The 26,374-nt window shown below is 42.0% G+C and overlaps 1 protein-coding gene across 5 annotated transcripts in view; it reads left to right on the top strand.

Moving 5' to 3' along the window:
* LPP (LIM domain containing preferred translocation partner in lipoma) overlaps positions 1–26,374 on the top strand; it is a 342,496-nt gene that overhangs the window by 292,846 nt on the left and 23,276 nt on the right. For all 5 annotated transcript variants that reach the window (XM_080623385.1, XM_080623381.1, XM_080623382.1 and 2 more), the window contains one exon: positions 2,108–2,277. In XM_080623385.1, the coding sequence (XP_080479511.1) occupies positions 2,108–2,277 (170 nt within the window). The remainder of the gene's footprint in view (positions 1–2,107; positions 2,278–26,374) is intronic.

Below are 26,374 nucleotides of genomic sequence, written 5' to 3'. Positions count from 1 at the left end.
AAGTTTAGATTGGATCTAAGGAAGAAATTCTTTACTGTGAGGGTGGTGAGGCACTGGAATGAGTTGCCCGGGGAGGCTGTGAATGCTCCATCCTTGGCGGTGTTCAAGGCCAGGTTGGATGAGGCCTTGGGTGGCATGGTTTAGTGTGAGGTGTCCCTGCCGATGGCAGGGGGGTTGGAACTGGATGATCTTAAGGTCCTTTCCAACCCTAACTATTCTATGATTCTGTGATTCTCTCCAGCGGGTTGGTTGTTTTCTTCCTAATCCTCATGTTTTTTTCCATTCTCACCACCATGCTGGGAACCCTGCATTCCTTCTCTTCTCGTAAAAGAGTCCTCACAAGAAGCATTTCAGTTGAGTTATTAAAGAGCAGCATTGTCAATCACAATGCTAATAACAAATGCTAAAGAAAGTTGAGTTTAAATACAACATTATTCATTCCTTTTGGGGGGTTTCCAGGCTCGTGTGGATTTATCTGGTGATTTCTTTCTTCACATTGCTCAGACTGGGAACTGTTTGAATCAGGAACTGTCTGTCCTGTATAATGCCAATTACGGTTATGCCGTTCTAGCAAATCATAATGATCTGGGTTCTTTTCCAAGCTTTCCTAATATATCTCAAATGTGTATATATATCATCCTGCCACATCCTGAGGGATCCAAAAGTAGCTTATATGCTTTGTTCCCTGGATGTAGCCTATTGGAGTCTGGGACAGGCAGGGAAGAAGTCGTGAGTGGAGGGACTTCAATGGTACACTGCTCAAGGACAGCAGTCCCGCTGTTGAGATGACGAGACATATCCAGGTCCTTTTAGGAAGTTTTGCAGTATTTGACAAGACCAATAAACACAGACCATGATATTGAGAGAGCATCATATTGTTGCTGGATTATTTAATTATTATATGTATATCCATTTATAAGTAATTCTTACTTTGAACTCGGTCTGCCTTCCTGCTTGCAGGAGGGAAGCTCTCACTTCCCTTCCCCTTCTTCCCACCCTTAGTGACCACACCACACCACCCAAAGAACCTGGAAAAAGAAGTGCCAGGTCCCAAGACTTTGGGCAGCACAATTATTCTCAAACTGCAGAATACCATTTTAAGTGTGACAAAGACCCAGACTGTGGTTGCTCTGTTGCCTTCGGTAGGGCTCTCCTGTGTAGAGTGACTGAGGTTGTCTTAAATACCTCCCAAGACTCTGTGCCTTCCACCCACCCTCTTCCATCATGTCTGCGCCAGTCTTCCCTGAGAAAATGTCTTTTCCATGATCTAAGAAACCATCTTTCTCTGAAATCCTGTCTTCACTTTAGATCTATCTGCCATATAACATCTTCAACAACAATCTGAACAAGGCAGCAAGCCTTTTATATGTCTTGTCTGCATGCAGATTTTTTTGTGTCTTAAATATTTGTGTGCGGCATTAAGGACCTTTTTCAAAAACAGGCAGAGATCTTGTGGCTTGTCTTAGAGTCCTTACTAGTATCTTCTGATACACCTTTCTTGAAGGATGATAAGAATAAAGTAGCCACAAATTAGTTTCTTGAGAAATAGCTTCCGTGCTTTAAATAGGCAAAATATCTTAATCCATATTAATCTTCAAACAGAAAAAAAAGTAATTAGCTCCATTGAGAGAATTGGTTTAAGCTGTACAAGCAAAAGCTCCTATTTAAATAGTAACAATTGCACTGCCACCAGGCAGCTTTATGAGGCATCGTACCACAAAATCTTTTCATGTGGGGGAAGGCTTTAGGCACAGGTTTATCTCATCTGAGGAGCTGAGGATGACTAGATAGCTTGGTTAGATGATAGCTGAATGGTTTGCATTTGGGGCTCAGACTTCATATGATGATCACTGGCTAGCAGCAGAACTGGTATCAATGCAAGTTTGGGAGCCAGTTTCAAGCCTCTCTAGATCTTTCCATGTGGTCCAGCACCAGAGTGACCTTCAGTAGCACTGGATCTTTGCCAGCAGTGGTACAAATTGCTCTTCTGTTGACTGAGCTTCTGTGTCCCACTTACCAATTGAGTGGCACAGGCATGTGTGAGTACCTTCTCTGCGGCTGAGACTGAGAGCTTGTTATGACTTATGTCCTTTCCCTTTGGTGACAGGCCGCTGTGCCCGCTGTGGGGAGAATGTTGTTGGGGAAGGGACTGGCTGCACAGCCATGGACCAGGTCTTCCACGTGGAGTGCTTCACCTGCATGATGTGCAACAGCAAGCTGAGGGGTCAGCCTTTCTATGCAGTGGAGAAGAAAGCCTACTGTGAACCCTGCTATATTGTAAGTATCCATTCTTGTTTGCACCATGATTTTAACACACAGACATTGGAAACATTGATTTCTTTTACTGCCATACTGTTGCCTTACCATTAAAACCTGACAATCCCATGGCAATACCGTTGGCATCAGGTTTTCCATGCTCTTCAGAAGAACGCTGATCTTTTCAGTTCCCTGGGTGAATTTTGTTTCCTTGTCTAGCCTATTTCAGAAATGAAGTGTCCAAAGCAGGGGAAAAAGGTGCATTCTGTAATTGTTTGAGCTCTGTAATAAGGAACAGACTACATAGTGATCTTAAGCATAAGTGTTGCTTTCAGAAGCTTTCTGTATTGAGAAACCTGAAACCAAAATGCTTACAGACTGTGGTGCCCACTAATATTAAGGAGGTGAGATGCAAGATAGCATTGAAACTTCTAAAAATCAAAACTTTTGTGTTGTTTGATGGAAGTCTTTCTACTGAACTAAGGGTCTTCTGATTGGATATATTTTCACGCCTACCTTACCCTCAAATTTCATTTCATGCCTCTGACAAGCTTTTAAAGTGAACAATTAACAGTTTCTCTGAGGAGCTGCACCTTTTAAGAGGCTCCCATAAGAGCTAGTTGGAACCAGTTGCAGAGTTGCAAATTAAAGAAACATCACATAACATGCCTGAGGCCTTACCTTTATGTGACCTTAGCATACGGTATATAGGGATAATAATTGTAATTTAGAATAAGAAAAGCACTGAAACATTCTTAAAGTGTTGATATCTCTTTCTCTAAATCTCCAATTCTCAGTTCTTTTTATAAACACTGGGCCTGAGACAGTTCCAGAATTGGATTTGCACTTCTGAAAGTAAAAATTGCTGCCTTTCTTGACTTTTCTGTCATTCTGATAGTAGCTAAAGCAATAATAGGTATGTCTGAAAATGCCACCAATATCCCATTATTCCTTCTGTTTCTGCAGAGCCTTTGATGAAATATGTACGGTGGCAGTGATACATGGGCTTTGTTAATTGGCTTTTAAAAACTAAATGATCTTTTGATGGAATATGTACCTTTTAAACCAGTTCCATTTTTGTTTGCACTAAAATGATTGCACTATAAAAAATTTAAGGTTAATTTCATAGCAAGTTTGACCATGTGCAAAGCACTGCAGACTTCAGGAAGGTACATTCATAGTATGATTGGAGCAACTTTATATAACTGGAATTAAACATTTCACTGACTTGAGGTTGAAATTGAGTTCGTCTGCTTGCAGATTGATAGTGTCTTTTCCTCTTTTTCTAAATCAGGCACACATTCTTCACCACTCATCTGCTTTAGTTTTGGAAAACATCTGCATTAGCCACTATACTAATGGTTTAAGATTATTTAATCCCATTACTTATACACTTCATTAGCCTGAGTGAATTGTTGGCAAGGGTTCAGTAAACTTCCTACACTGAAAGATAAAAGGATACAAAAAGGAAAGGGAGAAGGATTCTGTTCCTTGTTTTCTTTCAAATTTATCTTCTACCTATTTAAGGGATAAGGAATGGTAATTGCCTGGTTGCATACACGTTTGTACATTCTGTGATACAGCTTTGCAGCTCTAAGTACAGAGGAAAGAGTAAATGTTTAATAGCTTTCTTTTTACATAACCAGAAGGGGCCTTTAAATGTTTATCCATGCAGTCCACAAAAAAACTTACGGTTATGGACTTAACCCAAAACACATCTGGATCCATCTGCTGCTGCACATGCAGGGGAAAGGATGGCAATGCTGGTGGGGCTACACATGTGTAGCTGGACAGCTGATACTGTGAAGGGGATATGGAGAGCAGGAATCTGGCAGTCTCATGCAGCAAAGGGAGGAAAAAAATCCCAACAAAAAACCAAAACCACCACCCAAGCACACATTAAACTCTTAAATGTGGAAGAAACAAGCACTGGGATCCTAAGTCTCAATACCCTTCAGAAAGCTCAGGATCTCTGCTGTGCCGAAAGCCAGATCTACAAGGGATCTAGGCATCTGCCATGCTATTGACTTTAGGCCTGAGGAATTTGTGTCATAGAGCATGTCTCATTGATTTTTTCGATGAAATGAGGTCTGCATTAGCTTCAGTAGGATGATAAGAGCCTAAGTATGCTGAGGGCCTGAACTAGGCTTGCAAGTTTTTCTTGCAAATGGATTGGGGGCCCTTAAATTGCTGAGGCACAATATGAATGCTTTTGCCTTTAGATGTGTGATGCTGTCATACTGAAGTCAATGAGAGTTAATGACCTGCTTAAAATCAAGCCTGTGCTTAAGGATTTTGCTGAATTGCGGCCTCTGAATTTTTAATATTTTTTTTTGAGCTTCCTCAAATCCCATTATCAGAAAGTGACTTGGATGCTTGAAGTCCTAGTTCTGTAGGAAATCAATGAGACTGAAGAACCCAGACGTAGATTCCTGTGGACCTGAATTCCCATGACAGGTGGAGCCTGTGTTGCTAGACCAAGATTGCACAGCTAATCCATGGCTGTGGCCAGCTGAGAAAACAGAATTGTCAGCTGGTATAAGTCTGAATAATTTAATGAAGCTTGTTCACTGGTCTACCTAATTCACACTGATTTCTAGCACACATCCCCATTTCCCCAGGTCCCAAACTCTTGACCTATTATGCAAGCCATTAGGCCAAGCTGCTTCCTTTATATAAGGAAAATGAACTATAATATTTGCCTGGTCATGACATAAATTCATACATAAATTCATGAATACTTTGATGTTGGGTTTTTTTTTTTTTTTTTATGATTCCTTTGTCTGACTTGTGGCCTTATGCACAGAAAAACTATGCACAAAAATAAAAACACACATTTTTCAGCAGTTAGAATTGGCTAATCTTCTCGGTTTATTATGTGGCTCTTCTTAGTTGTGGTGGAGTGAAGCCATAATTAAGATTACTGCAAAGAGCTGTATTTAATTACTGGTTAGTCAATACCAAGTCTAAATAGCCTGCAGAAGGGTTGTTTGCTTTTTCTTTTTTTTTTTTTTTTTTTTTTTTTTGTTTCTGGTTTTATTTATCAGTAACCCAGCTAAGATGAAATTCTCCAAAAGTCTGAATTAACATTTAAGGAGATCAATCACTGGTTAAATATACATATATATTTCATATATATTTTCATATATATATATATGTACATATTTCCTAATGGGAATTTGAGTACCAGCGTTAATTTCTTTCACACAAAATTTCCCCCACCCAAAAGCTAGTCACTATCATTTCCTGTTACATCTTATGAATGTAGTGAGTTCTGTTGCCAGTGTGTTTGCTGGTTTTGCTCTGCATCCAAGGATTCTTTCATTATTGATGTTTTTTCTAAAACAGTACCAGTCTTCTCCATTAAGACACTTCTGCTGAACTAAAAGCAACTGTAAAAAATAAAGTGTTAATAGGATACAGATGTCTCTTAGTCATTACGACAGTCAAGTAACATCTGAAATAAATATGATAGGGTTTCCAGTGTAACCAGTGTACTGCTGTACACGTGATGAATGCTGTGTCTGCAGTATGTTAGCAGTATATTTTTCCCCTCCCTTACAGGGCAAATTACTGACAAAAAAACGTTCGATTTGCTTCCTCTAAGTAGCCAAAGAGATTTTAGTGCTGGACTCGGTGCAGAGAAAAGGTTAAGAGTAATATCTGTAGAACCGTTGTTATGAAAGATTGAAGAGCAAGATGTTAAAGCAGTGCCAGCTGTCTGCTTTCCAAATACTGTATTATCATAAGGACTGAACACAAGGCTAACCAGACACACCAGTCTGGCAAGAGTGATGCTGCTGTTTTGTGAATGGGATGTTCTTTGATGTCCAGATGACTTTCTCTGGGACGTGGAAGTTTTCCTCCCTTCTTTATCCCTTTTCCTGGCAGTCTGGTGGTTGGCAGTTGGAGATAAACTCCCTGAGCTGAGGGCTGATAGGTGCTGACTATCAGCAGTTAGTGCAGAGAGCAGCAAGATCCTGGCCTCTGAGGGTTTCTTCTGTCATGTCCAAATTGATGTGACCCACCTCTGGGCCCTGAGGGTAGGACCATGGTGTGATGGGGAGGGGGATGAGAAAGCAGAAATAACTAACCAAGCAAAGCAGAAATAGCCAGGGATAGATGAAAGATGGTTGGGAGAAGTGGTGGGCTAGATATGATGAGCAATTGAAGGAAAGAAACACTCTGTCTGTCTAGCTAGAGTGGGGGAAGATAGTGGGTATGCTCTGCAGTGCCCTATGGAGACCCAGGGATCGAGGTTTCCTTTTTCTGCTGCACACTGCAAGATACAGAGAACATAACCCCAAAGATTACTCACAAAGATTTTGCAGGATAAGGTCCATCTTTCCATAGTAATAAAGCTGTGGAAGTGCTTGAAGGGGGAAGAATTGTGCTGTTCCCCAGATTTAAATTTCGGGTCATAGTGCTCCATATTTTTCCCTCTGATGATTTGTTTTGTGAGAAAAAAAAAAAAAAATTACCTTCAAGGTTTCTTTCTTTGACTAGCTTCTAACTTTCTGGCCTATCAGAGGCTGTAGTTCTGTAGGAGAAGATAGATCAGACCAGAACACAAGAGGAAGGCTGGTGTTTTAGGAGATGGTACAGCTACAGCCGTTGGTACCATGGTGCACCCTCAGAAAGCTTAAATTTGCTAATAATTCTGAAATGTTGGTGTTAACTCAATTTGTTCTCATTGAAATCTCTGATAAAACTGCTATCAGCTTCATTGCAACTGGTACTGTAAACCTCACCCCGTGTGCGCATGTGAGTATGGTTGTTTGAAAGCTGTGCAAGAGCAGCTACCTCCAGCACATATGGTTTAAAGTGTAAGGTTGATCCCTGCAGTAAAATTACTTCTATTTTTAAAAATAATTCTGCAATTTGTAAGCAGAGATTACAGCACTAATATAGCAACCGTGTAACAACTTAAATTGGACCAGAAAAGAGAAACTATAATTTAAAGATTTTTTTTTTATGATACAAGTTTTCTTCTTTTTAAAGTAAAAAGCCCTTTATTCTTGTTTTTGTCAAGCAATGTATTGAATTTGAGAATAATTTATGGAAAGTGCTGCCAGCATGGTATTGTGAGTGTTCCACAATTTGAATTTAAACTGCTCAATGGGATCATTAAGACTATTATGCCTCCTTTCCAAAGAGTTTGAATTCAAAATGACAACTGGAACAAAAACGTAAAATAAACTAAAGAGAAGTCACGCACTCTTTACGTGGTGGAATTTTTCTGCCCTCGAAATATTTCATTGAGATCAATGCTCTTCCTCAGTGCTCTCCTAGAAAAAAGCTGGTGTTGCTAGTTTTAGTTTGGTGCTCCTGCATGAGTCATCAGCAGCAGGGAGCTGAACCTGTGTGACCCATGGATCTAAAAGCACTAAGTCTCCACTGCCGTAGTGGAGAGATGCAGCAGCAGGCTCCTACCCTGGGTATTTCTTACCTACAACAAAAGGTGTTTGTGTGCATAGCAGACACAAAACAGGTCCAGAATTTTGGTTTGATAAAGGCATGTTTTAATCCTATTCATTACTAGCTGTGGTAATTTTGCTAGTCTAGGAAACTTTGGGGCAAAAAAATCATGGCAAAAAGCCTGTCATTCCTGGTAGAACTTAGAAAAAAATTAATAAATCCCTTAAGAGTGTAACAGCCCTTTCTATTAATAACACCCAGCAACCGTTGATACAAAAAATACAGATGCAAGCTGGAGGAGGAGTGGTAGCCATAAGCTCAGCATTACTGCTTTGAGTGATAAATGGTCTTGTGCAATCAGGGGATAGAACAGAGGAAAATGGGATGCTATTGCATAAGCTGCACCTGGAGCTTCCAGGAGTCCAAGTCTAGGAGGTACAAAAACATGTGTGTGTGAGAGAATATGTCAATGAAGCAGCTTCTGTCAGAACTGGGATGAGCTGAACTCAGCTGACCCTCTTGAAGCCTGCATCTTTTTTCTTCAGTGGCCTACCAGCTGTTACAGGGGGTGGATCATGCCTCCGATTTTGTCACTAGACAGAAGGAAAAGGTTCCTTTGCAGGGGGACTGGGGTCAATAACCTCCTTTCTATATACCGGAATTATAAGGAAAGGGGAGAAAGCATACCATGAGATGATCAACTATGCTATATTGGAACTCCTCTGTGGCAACTCAGAGACTTGTATCAAAAGAGGACAAGGCCAATTCATCTTGCTGTCCAGCGAGAACAGGTCAAGAAGTCTACAAACCAAAGAGCTGGAATTTCTAATCTTGCAGCTTTGAAGACATGAAAGCGTGAGCCCTGCCAAGAGTTGCACTGGAGTCACCTTGACGGAGAATTCTTTGAGACCACACACACATCTGCTGAGGGGGACTTAAGAGGATGAAATTAAGCTTTTCTCAGCGCAGCAGCATGTGCTTGGTTAACTGGCACAAGTCACTTGATGGGATTAAAAGTGTAGGGCACCCTATTTTCAATCTACAGTAGCTATTGGCCTTCATGGTGTTGACTGCTGTGAATGCAGGTGATTGATGTTGAAGTAGGTAGGCAGAGCATCAAGCCACAGTGTAACTGACTTTCTGGAAAGCTGAGCAGGGTGTTGCTTCACAGGAAGACCAGCTATGAACTGTGGAAGTAAAGCATCTTGATGCTGCAATTATAGCAGTGTTATGAGGGAGATGTTTTTGCAAAGGTCGCTGTAGTGTTGGGCAGCATCTTAACAGGTATTTCTGTGTTGGAAAATTGGGCGTGAAGTGCTGATTAACTATTTCAGGGATGTCTTGGCAGCATGGAAGTTTTGCTTGGGATGAATGGATGGATCATTTCCCACTTCTCTCTACTGTCCATCTTTAAGAATGTGTCCTTATTAAATGAAGACTCCTCCCCCACACCTGCACATGCACAAGGCTTTTGTGTTGCTTGCTAGAATCCAGATTTTTCATCCTGCATGTGTTGGCAGCCATAACAAGTTGAATTGTCTTATCTCTGCCTTGCACTTTTATAATTAGATGTGTTTTTCGTATTTGATTATATGCAGTATTGATTTGACATGTATAATCTAGAAAAACTGTACAATGGGAAACTTTGTGGGGGGAATTCTTTGTGTAACTCAACTAAGATGATATTGTGAAGGACCAGCTGAATTTCTTGCCTCAGATGGTAAATTCCACTGACCAACTGTATATTCTTGGTAGAAAATAATCTGCCTTTCTGCAGGACCAGTGGGATTTTAGCTAGGATTTTTTGGGTCCTGGCTATACATCTGCTTATGCATCACACCACAATAGAGGGGATGATGAAGTCATTTAGTGACGACATCAATCTGTGCACTGAGGTTTTCCCTTACAAGATAGCCCAACTCTTGTCTGCCTTTTAAAAACTAGCAAAATCAGCTTGCAAGGAAAGAATGAAGTCTTATGCACCAGCATCTTTGTAGCAGTTGGAAAATCTTCATCACTTGTGGTCAAGTATAGATGGGTATTAGATGTTAAGCCACATCTAGTGTTCGTAGCCATTCATCTTTGCTCTTCTTTCAATTGTACTTCACCACCTTCTCAGCAAACGATTTGCTGCTTTCACCCTTTGCTAACTGATTAGCATACCTGAGAGATCCTACTGTAATAAACTCTTATTGTGGTGTGCCAGTGAATGACAAGCAATAGCTTCTGCCTCTAAAACCTTCCTGGTAAATGGCAGCAAGTAGGAGGAGAAAGGCAGTGGCATTGCCTCCATATTTTGCAGATAGAGAACTGACCCCAAGATGATTAAATGCAGTTTTAGGGCATGGATTTCCATTGCTGGAAGCCTTCAAAGACAGGTGGAGCAAACAACTGTGAAGAACAGTAAAGATCTAGTCAAGCCTTCTGTAAGCAAGGGCAGAGCATTTATAGGGATCTTTTCCAGTCCTGCTTCCTCCTCTTCTGAGCTCAAATGACCTGCCCAGGACCACAAACATAGCCTGCAGTGTACAGCTGAGGTTTTCTACATCCCAATATTCTGCCTAGTTGGAGTTTAGCCTCCAAAGATCTTCAGTAAAGGGGCTACCTTACTTTTCTTTCCCTCCTTGAACCACTGCTGTTTAGGGACTGGGTGTGAATATGAAGAGCACCTGAAACCTAAGGACTTTTGGATATCCTGGAAAGGTGGGAGGTACCATGACTGTTCCCTTCCATGAAGTCCTATTGCTTGCTTGTTAACCCTGCATAGTTATTGGTCAATTCAAACTGCTGAAGACAATTATTTTAGAAAGGCTGTGATTTATTTGAAACAGGGCCTGTAATTTAGGTGTGTGTTTCTGCCAGATCCATGTATATTGGGTTTTCTCTGTCCTATGTAATGCAGTGATGTTAAAGTGCTGCGCAGTGTCCAGAGGTGCAAAAATCAGATCTCACTGAAGTAAATATGGGGTTAATACTCTTAGCAAATCCTTTTGATTACTTTGCACCACTGATCCTATGCTAGCAGAACTGCTGGTAAAGCATAGGCCTTGCAGCCAGGCTATGATACAGGCCAGTAACAAAGTTGAATCTGTTCTGGAAGGGGTGTGTTTGGATTTACCAGGTATCACTTGCCCTTAGCAGCCTTTCAGAGAACAGAAAATCTTGTCTCATTCGCCCTGTGATTCCAGATGCCCTCTTACTTTCGTCCAGAGAGTGATTTGCAAGCCCAAGTGCCAGGGGGCTTTTGCAGCATGCCGCTTCAGCTGTCTCCTTGGTGAAGCCATACTCCAAGGAATTTGAGCTGGCAAAAGCTCAGTCTGTGAGTCGATCCTCCCTCTAGCGTCCTGTCTCTGTTTCTTCGTTTCAGAACAGCCATTTGCGTGCAACGCTTGCTTGCAGTAGAGGAAACTGTTTAACTTGCCACCACACACACGCACAAACCCCACTGGGCTTGGTAGATTTCTGGTCAGAAAAAAAACCAAAATCATGCCAGTTTAGGGAAAGTGGAACAAGCATGAATGATGACAGGAGAAAACATTTATTGATTCTAAGAGTATGGCGAGTGTTTGGTGCTCATGGAGGGTCAAAGCAAATTGCAAGTATGTTGTTTTTTCTCAGCTGTGTTGATAATAAAGCTGTGGGCCAAGTAAAATATTGACAGAAAATGTAAATCATCCACTGGGGTTTTCTGGGCAGAAGGAAAACCAGATTATAGCTCAACTCTGGTACTGTAGCATTTGCTGGGAACAAGAAATTATTGTGCTCCGGTAGCTAGCAGCTTTCACAGGAGCAGAGAGCGTGTTAGTTAATGTTGCCAGCAAGACCTGTGGTCCCTGTGTTTGCTCCCATCCCTGGGGACCATCCATATCATCTGAGGCAGCGATGGCACCATGCACATCAGCGAGCTTAGAGCTGGAGGAATATCTGAGTGGTTTAAAATAAGTGATGAGATTCACACAGCATTGCCCCGGCTTTTCCCTGGCTGCTGTTTCCTGACAATTGTTTGACGTAGAAGCACCATGTGGGTTTTTCACAGCAACCTGATGCTGTAACTCGCAAAGCAGATTTACCATGCAACTCTCTGACGCAGTGCACTAAGTGTAGGGATCAGAAACTGCTGGCAATCTTTGTGCTGCATGCCTATATTTCCAAAGGCTTTTGTTGTTGTAAAAAATGGAGCTTTAGGGGGAGGAAGGGTTGGGGAACAAACCCAGAACCTTCTTGACATCTTTGATTTCAGGTATAAAGCAGGAATTCAGTAGGTTTCTTCAGGCACTGTAGGAATCTGCTTCTGCAGATGCTGAGGACTGGAAAAGATCTTTATATTGTTTTGATTTTTATTGTCTTGCTGAAGTTAATCTGCTAACGTGACAGCTTAATGCTGTGGCTCATTGTATTTACATCCTTGCTTTTGAGTCTAGCACTAAGTGGCCTTCTGTTGTTTTCAGATTCTCATGTTACCTAATGCTCTTCATTTAGGTATTTTTTCAGACTACTCTGAAAATTTAAACAAATAATGGTTATGGTGCCCAAAACCTAAAAGTTGCTACTGTCCAAACCTGGATATTTTCCCTTGCTTGTGAAGGGTAATGTAGATAGGGGGAGGGAAACAGTGTTGAAATGTAAATTAACTTCCAGATATTTATCAGGGATTGGGATTTTAAGTATGAATATTCCATTAGCTCCTGACATGTAGTTTTTTGTTTAAGGACGTGTTTGAACCAATACACCATCTTGGCGTTCCACCAAGAGAGGTATCTGTGTAAATGCAGTCTGTGTTAAAGCCAGACAACACTTTTAGAAATTTATTTAATATTTCCTACAGCAAGCCATCTGTGACTGGTCATATTTTAGGAAGCAAATGAACATTATAGCAATGTTCTCCACTCTATTTGAGTAACTTCTAGACTTTTTAAATTAAATGTGCTGCCAAATATTTATGTTCTGTTGTGAAAAGAAAAATATTTGTTTGACATGCTAATCTCCCTGGCAATTCGCAGTTGGTTGCTCCTCTTAGGAGCTGTGCTTTTCTCATGGGTTGCCTAAGGCAAAAGAAGGATATGGGCATCCCTGCAGCTGCCTTTTGGGCTCACTTCTTAGCAGCAAGTAGTGGCAGCTGTAATACATGATGGGACTTTGTGGGGACGGAGAGAGGCTGAGCCCTGGGTCCTTGCATGAAGGATGTAGTGTGTGGTGGGGGAAGCTTGGGGGCCAGGTTGTCCCTGCTGTTGGCATTGGTGGGTTGGAGCGTCATGGAGTAGCTACTGTGGCAACTGCAACACTCCTGCCAACGCACAAAAGGCTCAAGAGTTCCCAGAAAAGCCAAACCACTTTGCAAGGTGTCTTCCAGTGCATCTGCCGCAGGCACTGCAGCCATCACCAAGGCAACCAAGTTGCCAGCATTTAGCAGCAGCAAGGCAGAAGGAAAAATTAGTGATGGCCTAAGTCATGGTTGGCAAATGCTACTGAGTCTAAACTGCCCTGATGGAGCTGAGCTCTGCTCTAAGTAATATATGCTCTGCTTTTAACAATAGTTTTCACAGTATTTTATCCTCTTCCACAGGTTTATGGCTGTCTTAATCACTCTAAGGTAGTGAAATGCATTTGTTCAAGGGCTCAGAAATGGTTGTGATTCTCTTATTACAGAAAGGTATTAATAAACAACTAAAATATCTGAAATGGTCCTGAAATAGTTAATTCCATTTTGGAAAGGTTGAAATGTTCTCGAGTCCCTGGTGGCATAGCACCAATTGTTGCTCAGTACTCATTTGGTATAGTCCATGTAACTTGCCTGTATTTACAACCTTGGTGTTATCACATTCAACGGAAGTCCAGGTGAATCACCAGCACATAACCTGTACGCATGTGTCTGTTATCTATAGTATCAAAACCATACACAGAATGTACATATTCTCAGTTCTATGCTGGAAAGAGCCTCTCGTGACATAGAAAGAAGAGAAAGCAGTCCTGATTTCCTCTAGTGCTTCTGACAGGTTTACTTTCACTTTGGCACAGCAATAAGATTAAAGTTTTATAGCAATATCACCTCCATCCAGACAATAAAATAAAATTAAAAATCATAAAACCTCTTCTTTGTGCTACTTAGATTTCAAACTCTTTTATAGAGCTTCTGCATCTCTTAATAAAATCCTTAATTCATTTTGAACATTTTATTGTCACTTTGGATAAAAGTTTAATCAGATAGAATTATTGCCCTTCTAATATTCCCTTAACCTTTGCATTTTAGACTTAGGCCATATCAGTTAAATTTTAAAATCACTTTTTTATAGACTTGAATGCCCCCATCTCTGGTTTAGAGGATAGTTTTGTACAGAAATGCTGTAGTCCGTCTTGAGGTCATATGAAAACTTAAAAGGCTCTAAAGTGAGCACTGCTCACTTTCCACTGAAGTCTTGCATGCCCTATTAATTACTTTAATGGTGACATGCTGCTTTAAGGGAGTTCTTTATTAATACCACTAAATCTTTTTTTATTGTTGTTTAAACACTTTTTCTTTCCTTTATGTAGATGTATTTAATCCCTTCTGTCTTTAAAATAAATGAGGGCATAACTCCACATGAGGTGTTTGACATTTCCAGTTTGCCTTCTCAGGAGGGCTACAGGAGTATTTTACTCCCTTGCCTGTAATATCCACATCCCAGCTAAGAAGTGCACATCTGTACTCGGTGTCTGTAATCATGTGTTAAACTACTGGGAGGGAAGCCTGGTATCTATCTTTCCAGGAGTAATATGCAGTGAACTTGCTTTTACTCTTTTAGAGTGTTGAGATTTTAGAGGTCAGTTTAGCTTTCTTACTGGAAAGTGAAGCCCTCCCAGTTCAAGAGAGGACTTACTTATGTTTGAGCTTTTTCCTAGCAAGTAGAACACATTGATTTTCTCTCCTCAATCTGAACTCTTTAAGTAGTAGTATTCTGATATATAGCATTCACTATACCAGTTTATTTACAGAATAGCCCTTTTACTGCACTAGCTACCTGGTAAAGTATTGACATCAGTGCCTGCAGTTGGATTTTAGCCTAGCAAATTTTGGGTTGTGTTTGGTTTTGGGTTTGGGTTTTTTTTTGTGATTTTACAAAATATGTATCTTTCATCCATATTAATTGCAGATTTTCTTGGTCTGGGGAGGGGAAACAAGGTATATATTATATACTTTGTTTATATAACATATTGGATATATTCAGGATCTGAATAAACATCTTCAAAAGCGCATGACTGAGAAACTTGATGATTTTTGGGTTGCTAACCCACTCTTGACAATGAGACTTGAACTCCTATTACTAAGTAATCTTATTCTTTAGTCACTCTTGAAAGTTGCCTCTTCAGTAGCCATTGATGGTGCTTTCTCCATGGGACTCTCACATGTTTGATATCTATAAATGAATTTCACCTTTTTTTAAAGAAAATCAGCATGGATTGTTGAAAAGCTAACTGGGAAGAGGTTTCACCAATAACGACTAGTCTTTTCTTTGGTAAAGGGACAATGGTTTTGGGCTGAGGTTTTTTTCTTTTGTATGGGAGAAGTATGAAAATGCGTGTTATGCTGTGGGATCTGTCTCTCAACTTCTCCTCTCCCAAATGGCTTCTGGCTCCTAAAAGCATCTGGACCCTATTGGCTAAAGGTAGTGGTTTCTGTGCAGCCTTCCATGCCCAATGTGTATCTGTACATACACACAGACTTGCACTGGAAGAATTTGGAAGCCTGAGTTTGGTCTGAAATGATTTGGCATTTGCCTGGGAAAGGTATTTCTTCCTTTCATGGACCTTTCTTCTGGTTTATCCAAATTGCTCTGGAGTTACCAGTACCACACTTCGCACTTAAGTGGGCAAAGCCTTTTGCTCGCAATTACTATTTTGGTTTCGGGAGCAGGCAGTATACTCATGCACTTACATGGTACTGAATGCTGTGTTTTTCATTTTCAATTTTTGCTAAATGGCGCCCTTTGTGTTTTAGAATAAGTAGCTAATTAAATGGCAAGGCTAAGTGCTATTTGGTGGGCCACGGGTGTAGAGTCCCTCTAGATTAGACAAGGAATCTGATCATGTAAATCAAATTAGTCTAACATATGGGGCTGCTCTCACTGATCCTGATTTGAATGTTTTCTGTGGTATTAATGGGAGCTCAATCAGACTTCTGGTACCCAAGACAATGTGGCTAATGAAAGTGTAAGAAGCATAGACTCCATCTCATAAAGTGATCCTCTTGATTATGTGAGGAATCCAGGCTGGCTTCATTAAAAGACTTTTCATGTATTTTAAAGATAAGTAAGGAGGATTCAAATGAATTTGAGTGGAAATTCCGTAAGATAAACTGAAAAGCTAAACCCATGCTTTTTTTCCACCCTTTAAGCTTGTGTTTCCTTCACTTTTCCCTTGTGGATACCTTGTTTATTTTTTAAATAAATAATCATATTCTAAAGCAGTGTAAATAAATTGCGAAGTCTGCTCCAATGGGGTGGATAAATATATTCCATCTGCTGGGGAGTGATTATTGAATAATTCACCAGTGGCAATCCTGGGAGTGGTTATCCATTTTCCCCTCATTCATGGGGAATTTTTTCTACTTCCCGTAGGAGCTCATTATGTTTTCTCTGTACATAATGTTTAATAATTTTTGAAATCTGGCACTAACCCTTCCACCTACGGATTCTTCAATTTTTCCAAAATATTTGTGCATGTGGATGCTTGTATGTGGTGGCAGAGGAAGATATTTGTTTCCTTTCTTCCTTCTTTCTTTTTTTTTTTTCCTTTTTGCTGAGGGAAGGTGAGCATTGGTGTATGAAGTGAGGCAGGGAGTTGGGAAACAAATATCCTTGTGTGCAAGGGAATTTGTTCCTGCGCAAATGGTGAATGGGTCATATTCCTGCTCTCACCCTTGTACTGGAATCAGCATGACTTCAGGGCTGTGACAGCAGTTAAGGTTTAGCTCATACTTCAACATTTATAAACAAAGGAGTAAGAAGCAAGGAGGAGGAGTAGGGCATGCATTTGAAGAGCCCTGTCTTCCTTTCCTCAATGTTAGGAACAATTTCTTATCTTCTAAGGGACCAAGAGTAAGCCCAATGAGCCTGGCTTGTGGAGAAGCAGCAAGCAGTTACCTGATAAAAGGTAGAGCCATATCCCATCACTGGAAGAACTGCCACGGATATGTGGATTGGTGGGTTTTGAGTCTGACTGTAAGGGAAAAATCTCAGTTTCTCCTGGTAGCTAGCAGACCCAAAGCCCTCCCGTGTGGGCTTTAAGCAGGCAGGGAGAATGGCTGGGAGGAGGACTGGATGGGGCTGGCACACAACAGGCAGCTGCACATTCAGCAGCTGGCACCTCCTGATGAATCTCATTTCAGCGATGTTCACGTTCCTTGACTGCATCTGCATCACAAGATAGCAGGTGAGGGACCACCATCGTGTCCGATCACCACTGCCTGATGCCAGTGCCTGAGGTCCTCTGGTCAGAGCTGGGCTCTATCCCAAGGCTGGAGGCAAATGTTTGCAGTTAAAGGACAATCTCTACATTGGTGTTAAAATGTGTAATTAGCCACAGGAAATTCTTTCTTCTGCCGATGAAGATGGGAAGGTAAAAGTGTCCCTTAATGCTTTCACTGTTTTTCTGGAGAGTTGAGCAAATCTGGCTACCCTCACAACAGGGAACAGCATTTCTATTCCCGATCAGGTAATGCTCTCTGCTGTTCTCTTGCACATTGGTGACCTTATTAGTGTATGGTGACCTTATTAGTGTATATAAATATATAAAGGTGGAGTGTCACGAGGATGGAGCCAGGCTCTTCTCAGTGGCAAACAATGATAGGACAAGGGGTAATGGGCACAAACTGGAACACAAGAGGTTCCACTTAAACTTGAGAAGAAACTTCTCAGTGAGGGTGACGGAACACTGGAACAAGCTGCCCAGGGGGGTTGTGGAGTCTTCTTCTCTGGAGACATTCAAAACCCGCCTGGACATGTTCCTGTGTAACCTTATCTAGGTATTCCTGCTCCGGCAGGGGGATTGGACTAGATGATCTTTTGAGGTCCCTTCCAATCTCTAACATACTGTGATACTGTGATACATGTCCAAAGGGCCATGCTGTTAGCCAGAAAGAAACAAAACTCTGTCACTGAGAGGCAGGGAGCTGTTTTTCTTCTCTCTCCCTCTTTTTCACATTCCCTGTAGGCATATGCAGACTGGATTTCTGCATAACAAGAGGCTCTGTACTAAGCAGCCGCAAGCAGCATTTCCCTGGGATAAAGAGCAGCCCCTAACAGTTTGGTTTTGGCTGTAATTTCTCAATGATTCTTGACTGGGAAACTCTTCCTTTTTTGACTCAGTTTTGTCGGGTTTTTTGGGTTTGTTTTTTTTTTGAGGGGAGTGGGGGAATAATAATTAGATGTGAATTAGCAGAACCTTGAACATGTTGCTTGTTTGTGAAGAAAGGCTCTTCTTTCCTTTGCAAGACACTCCCAAGCTCATATGCTGCATGGCTCCATCATAGTCAAAACTATGGTCAGAAAAACGCTTCTTCTGGCTGGTTCCTGTGCAAAAATGAGTTTTGCTGCTCTCAGTGTAGAATTGAAGACTTACAACACTGAGGCTGGTACTGACTCTGGGCTCCCTTCTCCGTTTCATTTCCTGCTCCCGACGGTTGGTAATTTTCACTCCTAGTAATGATTCTCCAGGATGGAAGAGCACAGGGAACCTAATATTTGGATGAAAAAACTATGGCAAGTGACCAGATTGAATATGAAGTCCTAGAGCAAATGAACAGTGTGTTCAGCACTACAGATGTACAAAACAGGAGGTTATACCTTGCAGAGCAAGGGCTGTGAAGGTAAGGTGAGGTGTGCTGGACAGCACACCAGTTGCAGGAAAGATTGTGTGAGCTCAGGATTTGCTGGCCTGCTCTAACTTAAATTTCAAGAAACTGGAAAAAAAAATGGCTGAGGACTGGAAGGGTGTTTGAAGGATATTGGCTGGAGCTGGGGAGTACAAAATTACTGCCATGCTGACTCTTCCATGCCCAAGGTTCATCCCTACATTAGTAGTTCTCCAGCCATACATGATGGGGGTTACCTATGTTCTGCTTGCAGACCTCAGCTGCTGGCAGTTGGGGATGCCATTTAATTCTGTGCTTGTTGATGTCCTTGGGCAGTCCTCAGTCCAGGACTGAATACTGTTGCTTGAAAGTAGCAGGGACAGCAAGCTTAGTTCTCTAGAAACCTGAGCTCAGGATGTAGATAGAGATATTTCCATCACATTCTTTTTTCTTCTTACCCATATGTGTTGCCTCTCCCCCTGGACCTTGCTGTCTTCGGGTCTCTGGGTCCTTCTTTTTGTATGCATTTCCTATTACTGTGATCCAATTGCTGTGTTTGCGATCTCTGTCAAGCACATTCAGAGTAAGAGGAGAAGTGGCTGGGTCAAATGACAGTTTAAGTCCAAGGGCAGAGCTGGGAAGATGGCTAGGCTTCCCTGCACCCTATACCACACAACCTAAGAACCATTTAATGCTGCTTTTTCTGTAGCAGCAATGCTGGCAGCATCTCTGCCTAAATGCACAGTGAAAGCCTCACACAGAAGACTCCCACCGCAGGACACATGCTCTCAGTACCGACACAGAGCCTGTCTGCTGAGCTGTAATGCAGTGTAGCATGTATTACAATGTGCATTTAAGGAACTGTAGTTGCCAAATGTTTCTGTTTTTACATAAAGCTATTCCGCAGAGATTGTTATCTGATTTTTCTCTGGTACTAAGAAGAGTGGTTGAATCAGACAAGAGACCTTGTGGGTGGAATACATTATGTCCAAAAATCAATCACAAGGTAAGGTAGGAATAGAATTGAGTTTATTTACAGTCCGTTGGCTTTTATAGTTAGCACCATTTATTTAGAGAAGATGAAGAAGAAGAAGAAAATTAAGCAGAGGGCAGGGAAATGTTTCTTTGTGATATTTTTGTGCCTGGCAATGAAAAGAGATGTGTGTACGAGCTGACAATTTATCTTCTGCCCTGAAGAGAAATTACTTGTTCTCAAATGGGCATGAAATGAAATAGTGCAGAACACGATAGGAACTTTTCTGAGTAAATGGGTCAATTTTCTGTCATTCTCTCAATAATTGTATGTAGAGCACACTACACTGCAAACGCTGGCAAATGTGTTGTGGGTTTCTTTTTTTTTTTTTTTTCCTCCTGTTATTTTACTCCTCTTGTAAATGGGTGGAAAACATATTCCAGTGCTGGCACTATTATAATCAGCTTTTGCCGGTGGCTAATAGCAGTCCATTTTCAGTGAATGCTTATTACCTCCAAGCAGTCCAAGACAGTACATAATAACCCAGCACTGTGTAGACTGGTACCGATAGGAACAAGATGTAGTTATAGGGACTCTATTGCAAATGCCCCATCACAGCAGGAAATTCACTTGTCCCTTATCTTCTCTTTCCTAATTGCAAAAGAAGCCCCCGTGCTGTAGCTGGAGGAGTCTTGTTTGCCTTCTGAAACTTTCTGGTATAGTTTGGGGCTTTCTGACTTGCTATCTCTTAGCAGACTGATGCATTTTCCTCTGCTTACAGTAGACCTCGCTGTTACTGAGGGGCATGGATTCAAGTCAGACTCACTGAGGACTGAGCTGGTAATTTTACTTTGGCTGTTAATTAAAAAGAAAAGCAGTGCTGTAACAGGGGTTCAGTGGGTGATGATTCGGGCCTCTGTGGCAGACCAGGTAAATCTCATTGCTACAAGTTAATAGTTAGGGAGCTTCATGGGTGCCTTTGAACCTCAGTCTTAGGAAAAGAGGGAAAATGTTACAGGGTTGGCTCCAAGGAGCTGGATTGTGGCTGTGGGAACATCTGTATAAATCCCAAACACTTGATTTTAGTAAGTGTTGTCCCTCACAACCCCAAGCTGAGCAAGACCTAGACTTGTCCAGCCCACCACATCATACATAGTGTTATGCTTTTACTTGGATGTTGTAGGAAAGATAAAAACACAATCACAGCCTGATGAAGACTGCAGATACCTGAGATGTGATGCATTGTCTGATGTTACAACACAGCCCTGTGAGAGCTAAAACCCATCACTACCTCTCCAGTGACTTAGAGACATGTACTCAGTTGTACAAGAAATGCATTTCAGCTGAAGAGGGTTGGAAATTTCTGGTTTCATCCCAGTTATCCCCAAAAGGAAAATCTTAATCGCATTTTGAACGATGGAAACTAAAAGCCTTGAAAGGAAACCCCAAGAACAGATTTTTCTTTTTTTTCCTCACTAATAGAAAGCTGCTTCTCAAAAGTGTGTGAGGATCAGACATTTCCCATGGAAACTTTGCCTTAGGAAGGGAAGTCAGGGGCATTTCTGAAATTTTAAACAAAATATTTTTTTACCAGCCCTAACTACAGCTTTTCAGAGAATACCCCCCAGAGTCAGTGTCGCCTTCATTCCGTGTATGTTGGACAGGTTTCACTCCAATGCAGGTTGGATTGAGTCACAGCTTTAAAAAGCCTATTGAAAGTCCCCTCCCCCCAACACTAGAGTAGGAAAATGGCAGCTTCTAGTAGGTGTCTAGGAACAGAAAGATCTATTTGTCTTTTATGTATACTCTTGATGCAAATGAACTGGAAATAAGGATACCCACAGGACAGATCTTCAATAACTTCTTCTATGAGGAGAAGAGGGGAATTCATGTAGCAAGCCCACTCCATGAATCAGCAGTTGCTAAAGTATGTTTGCAACTGCAGGATGGCATTGGCCCTGCTTGGCTAATGTGGAAGGCTTCAGACTCCACAAGTCATGAGGAGCTGGAAGTAACTGATCTCTGACCTCTGTCAGCAAGGAGCATGGAGGAATGTGTGTTGTTTATTCCACCTGTCTTTAGAAATGTGCAGATCTGAAGGACTGATTCAGAAGACAGTTATGCTCAGTAAGTCTGGAGTAACTCAGCTGCAGGGGATAGGGTCAGCCCACTGTAAAAGCCACTGGGAGAATCAGGTCAGAATTCAGCCGTGCTGCTGTTTCGACCAGAGAATAAGATCTAGTGACTCTTTCTTGGAGCAAAATATGAAAAGATCAAGGGCAGAATTAGTCATTTTCCCAATGTTACATAACAATATTTTAGCAAACATTCTCTCCCTGAATGTTTAAATGCATTGCTTGAATAATCACAGAAGACAATGTGGTAATAATATGTTCCTTATGTGTTGGAAGCAAAGCACTTATTCTGGTTTTACTTTTGCAAAATGTATTAAACTACTTAGTTTTTGTTGATGTTTACACACAGGGTATTGGGGGGGGGTGTGGTTTGTTTTTCACTGCTATTTCTTTAAGGGAGCACTGGGCGGGGGGTTGTCTGATTTGGAGACAACTGAATTTCTGTTAAGTGTGTCTGATGCTTGTGGTGGAATTCATCCCAGATAACTTCATCTAGCTACATGCCGTGTTCTTGGTCTGACGTGCATGTCTCTTGGGAGTGATGGTGGAGACTTGTTGGTACCTTTCAGGGAAGAATATTTTAACCAGCCCTACCTACCACTCTCTTGCAATCACCTTAGTGTCGGTGTCACTTTTGCTCAATGTATTTAAGGCAAGCCACATCTGAGTACCTAGAAAGTAGGTTTTCCTCCACCTATGGCTCCCGCATGGCTTGGTTGTTTAGTCATGCTCTAATTCACTCTTGTTCAGGGCTGGCTCCACCAGAAAAGGCAGTTCTGACTATTTACTTTGACGCAGCCAGGAAAAGAAAGTGGAGGTGCAGTATGCCCAGACTGTTTTATGAAATGTATGTGGTTAGGAAATAGGCCCTGGGGACAAGTGACCCAGGCTCTGAAACCTCTTCAACTGGAGGTCAAAACTGCCCTTTTCTTGAGATGTAGGGGAGACGTGAGTGGAGAGGCTGCTTTGCATGAGGTCTTGTTGCACCTCCAATTAAGACCAGCATGCAGAAAATACCCTGGGATGTGCAAGGCCAGAGAAGGGCATGAAGTGCTCATTAGGAAAGTGTGGGTCAGGACTGTGCCTGTCCTCCCATCCTGGACTCCCAACCTGTTCCAACTGCCCACATGGAAAAGCACAGGGTTAATACTGCTGACTGCAAAAAGGGGGTGGAAAAGGGTCTTGCTCCATGGGAGATGTGTGATGAGCACCACAATGAGTATGGCAATACTGTAAGGGTGCAGCTGTATGGGCTGCAGTACTACCTGAGGGGAGAAAGTGGGTTGAGGTGTGTCATGATTTATTTGGCTGGCCAGCCAGGAGGGGCTCTTATTGTCAGAAATGGATTTTATTGGGCTTGAAACTTGGATTAAAAAAATAAGAGTCTATGTTAGCTCCAGACAGAGATGCATCCTGGAATCTTGGCAACTGTTTCACTGCTGGCTTTGGGAGGAAATCTTGGCTTTCTAAATTACAACATGACTGATAGGTTCTATTTGTTTTTTGAGAATTTTTTTTTTTTTTTATACTCCCATGACTCAAATCCATGTGAATTTTCCCTTTGAACCATGTGTTTGTAAGCTCTGGCTTGCATAGCATTGCATTTGATATTCTGGGATTGGGCAGTGGAGGACAGAGGAGTGTTTTTCCACTGCTACCACAGCAGTCTTTAGATCAGTAGTTGCAAAGCACAACTTTTAGCACAATTCACCACACTCAGGCTCTGACACTTCCCAGGAGGAGCAGGCACAGGAGTTTTGATCCACCAAGACCAGCATTACTGAATAGAAACACTACAAATTGAGGTATAGGCCTTGCCTCTTGTACTGTGGCATCTGTTTCTGGCCTAAAAAGTACCACCTGCATGAGTTTTGCTCGTCTTCTGTGCTTAACCAGGGTCTGTACTTTAATAACACACAGAGGGGAGTCTTCTTGACCCACCTTCAGACCCTTCACACAGTCCCACTGATCAGAGCACTGGCCTGAGATGTAGGATATTTAGGGCTGATTTTGAAGTGAGAGTTGGAAGGCAGCTCCTAGTCTTCCCCCCCTGCACTGCAGGGTGCAGATATTTGGTGTAGGCATCCCTTGCTTTCTCCTAGGCAAGCATTTCTTCTTTGCATAGGTAAATATTTGCTGGGCAAGAGGGAAACAGGTGAAGGAATTGATGCTATCACTGTAAGGTCAAGCTGTTTGCTGGAGGGAGGACACCAACCCCAGGCACGCTCTAAAACACACTGCAGATCCAGCTCTGCAAACAAGATGTACAAGGGCATGTCTCATTTGTGACTTGCCACCATCCCTAATTTTCCAGCCAGCATTGAACATTGACTGCATAAATGGCTGTGTGAATGCCTGGTGATGAAAAATGGAGGCGCCTCAGGGACTGTATTTGAAAACCTGCGTGTTTTCCCTTCCTGCCATCTGCACCAGCTCCCCACAAGCTCCAAGAGCTGAGTCTGCAAGATTATTTCCACCCTTACATGCTGTTAGGGCAATTGGGCAGGCCTAGTGAGGCTCCCCGGGACATCGTCCTAACATGAGGAGCATCCCCACCAGGGTGCTGCCATGGTGCTGGTGCCTGATGAGAACACAGCCAACATATCTCCTAATGCCCCAGAAAGAATTGGAGTCCACTTTGTTTTCTGGGAGCTGGGTTGTTGAAGGGCTAAAAGGGGTAAAAAATTATTTTTGGTTGCTGCTGTCAGCTGACCTGGCTCTGCTGCACTCATATAAGTGGGCAGCATTTTCTCATCCATGCTGTTTCCTTAACATATCAAACAGCTGATATTTTTGCAAGGTTTCCCTAGCTCTTCCCTCCCTCCCCTTTTCTTCTGTCTCCATAAAATAATACTGCTATAATCCAGTTTGACTCAGCAGGATCCCTTTTATGCTGGCTAATCCCCATATATAGGCATCAGTCCAGGGAGGTGCACCAGAATGCTGCAATATTTTCCCTAACATTTTGTTTAACCAGGATGACATTATTCAGACATATTAATTCCTCCAAGACGTAAACTTGTTCTGACTGAGTGCTGCAGCAGGCTCCCTGAGAGCAACAAACCATGATCTGACATCTTAACAGCTCTCCACACAGTCAGAGGGAGTCTTACATAAAAGATCTTCAGCTATGGTTATCTTCAAGGTGTAAATGCCCCTTTCTGTTGATAGATTTCTTTTCCAGCAGGCTTTGGTAAAAAATACCAGAGTTTTTTTTAAGAATTGAATAGGATCTAAAGCACAAGCCCTTTTGGAAAATATACTGGCATATGAAAACAAAGGGTAGAGACTGTCTTATCCTCTGGAACCCTTGCCAAAAATTTAGAAAATGGGGGTCTACGTGTGTCACTGTTCTTCAGTTATTCAGTGGGTTCATCTTGCATGTCTGAGCTAGCATGTACCTACACAGGGTTTACAAAGTTCAGATGTACATGTAGCTGATATGTCAGCTGTATGTGCCAAATGGCAGTGCCTGTCAGAAGGGGAGAGGAAAATCTAACCAACTATTCACATATCTGCCGGAAAGAGGGAACTCCTGTTGTTTCACGGGGAGGAGGTCTCATCATGGGGAAGTGGCCCTTGTGCTGCTTTTACCCCATATAGCGTATGTACGGGCACCTATGCCCCTCTGTGACACCGTCTGTTTGGGGTGGCATGGTTAGGCTGCTAGAGCTGCATTCAACCCTAAGGTTTTCTGTCTACATGCTCCCAAGATGTTTTCCTGGTGCTTGAGTTACTTGTATTCTATAATATAAAATATAAAATATAAATATATTTTATAATTCTTTTCTTATAATACTTTTTCCTCCTCTTACCCAGAGCATTGTTATGTCTGTGTGGGTGCCTTCCTTCCCCTTGGTGCTTTCCTTATCTCCTAGATCCATAATCCAGTAGGTCTGTGTGCTGGCCTCAAATGTGTCAAAACTGCTGAGAATGCCTTAAAGCAGGAGGAAGGAAATGAGAAATCTGGTTCACTTAAAGTAGCTGGGGCTAAGCTATCTGAGCACTGTCGTGGGTCCACTTCTCACAGCCCTTCCTCCTATTCTGAATTCTTCTGCTGCCTTATGTCTATTTTTGTTTTGCTCAGCCTGAGTTGCTTCACTATGCCTCTGTGCCCTCAGAAGTGGGTTGATAATTGTTCATTGAGACTTCCGTGGAGTGACTTCAGAGGGCTTAGCTGACTGGATGGCCACAGTCCTGGGGTGCTGGGAGCTTATCCTAGCTGGATTTCTCTTATACACCTTACCGTCCCCTAGACTAGCCAGAGCAGCTTGGGGAAAACGCGTTTTCTTCTCTACAGAGGTGTACTGTTGCCAGAGGGAATCATTAGAGGCTCTTGGTATTCCACTTTACCGTAACGTAGTACCTTCACCATTGATTGAAACTGAATTAATGTTACAACAAGGAAGTGTAACATTCAAAAGGCACTGAATAATTAAGAAGGTTTATAAAGTCACAGCATACAGAAATTGAGTTAGATGCGTAAAACTCCCTTAAATTAATTTCAGAGGTTCCCCTCACTCTGTATCAGCTATTCCAGTTGCTTCCCAGTTTCTTCTCACATCTTTCTCCTGGTTCTGTTTGTGAAAGGTCTGGCATTGGGAATGTACTTTCTTATATATTGCAGTTTTCTCTTCTGCGGGTTTGTCAGTCTCCAAGCTTAGGATCATCTCTGGTGATTTTTGTGCCCTTTCCTTGTTGCAGAAATTGGCTTGACCAGTAGCTTTGAAAATGTTGTCAGTCAGATGTGCCTAAATGCAACTATTG

Source organism: Psittacula echo (assembly GCF_963264785.1).
Source record: "Psittacula echo genome assembly, chromosome: 7".
NCBI classification, from domain to species: Eukaryota; Metazoa; Chordata; class Aves; order Psittaciformes; family Psittacidae; genus Psittacula; species Psittacula echo.
Note: the sequence above shows the minus strand (reverse complement) of the source record. Positions and strands in the feature narration are given on the sequence as shown.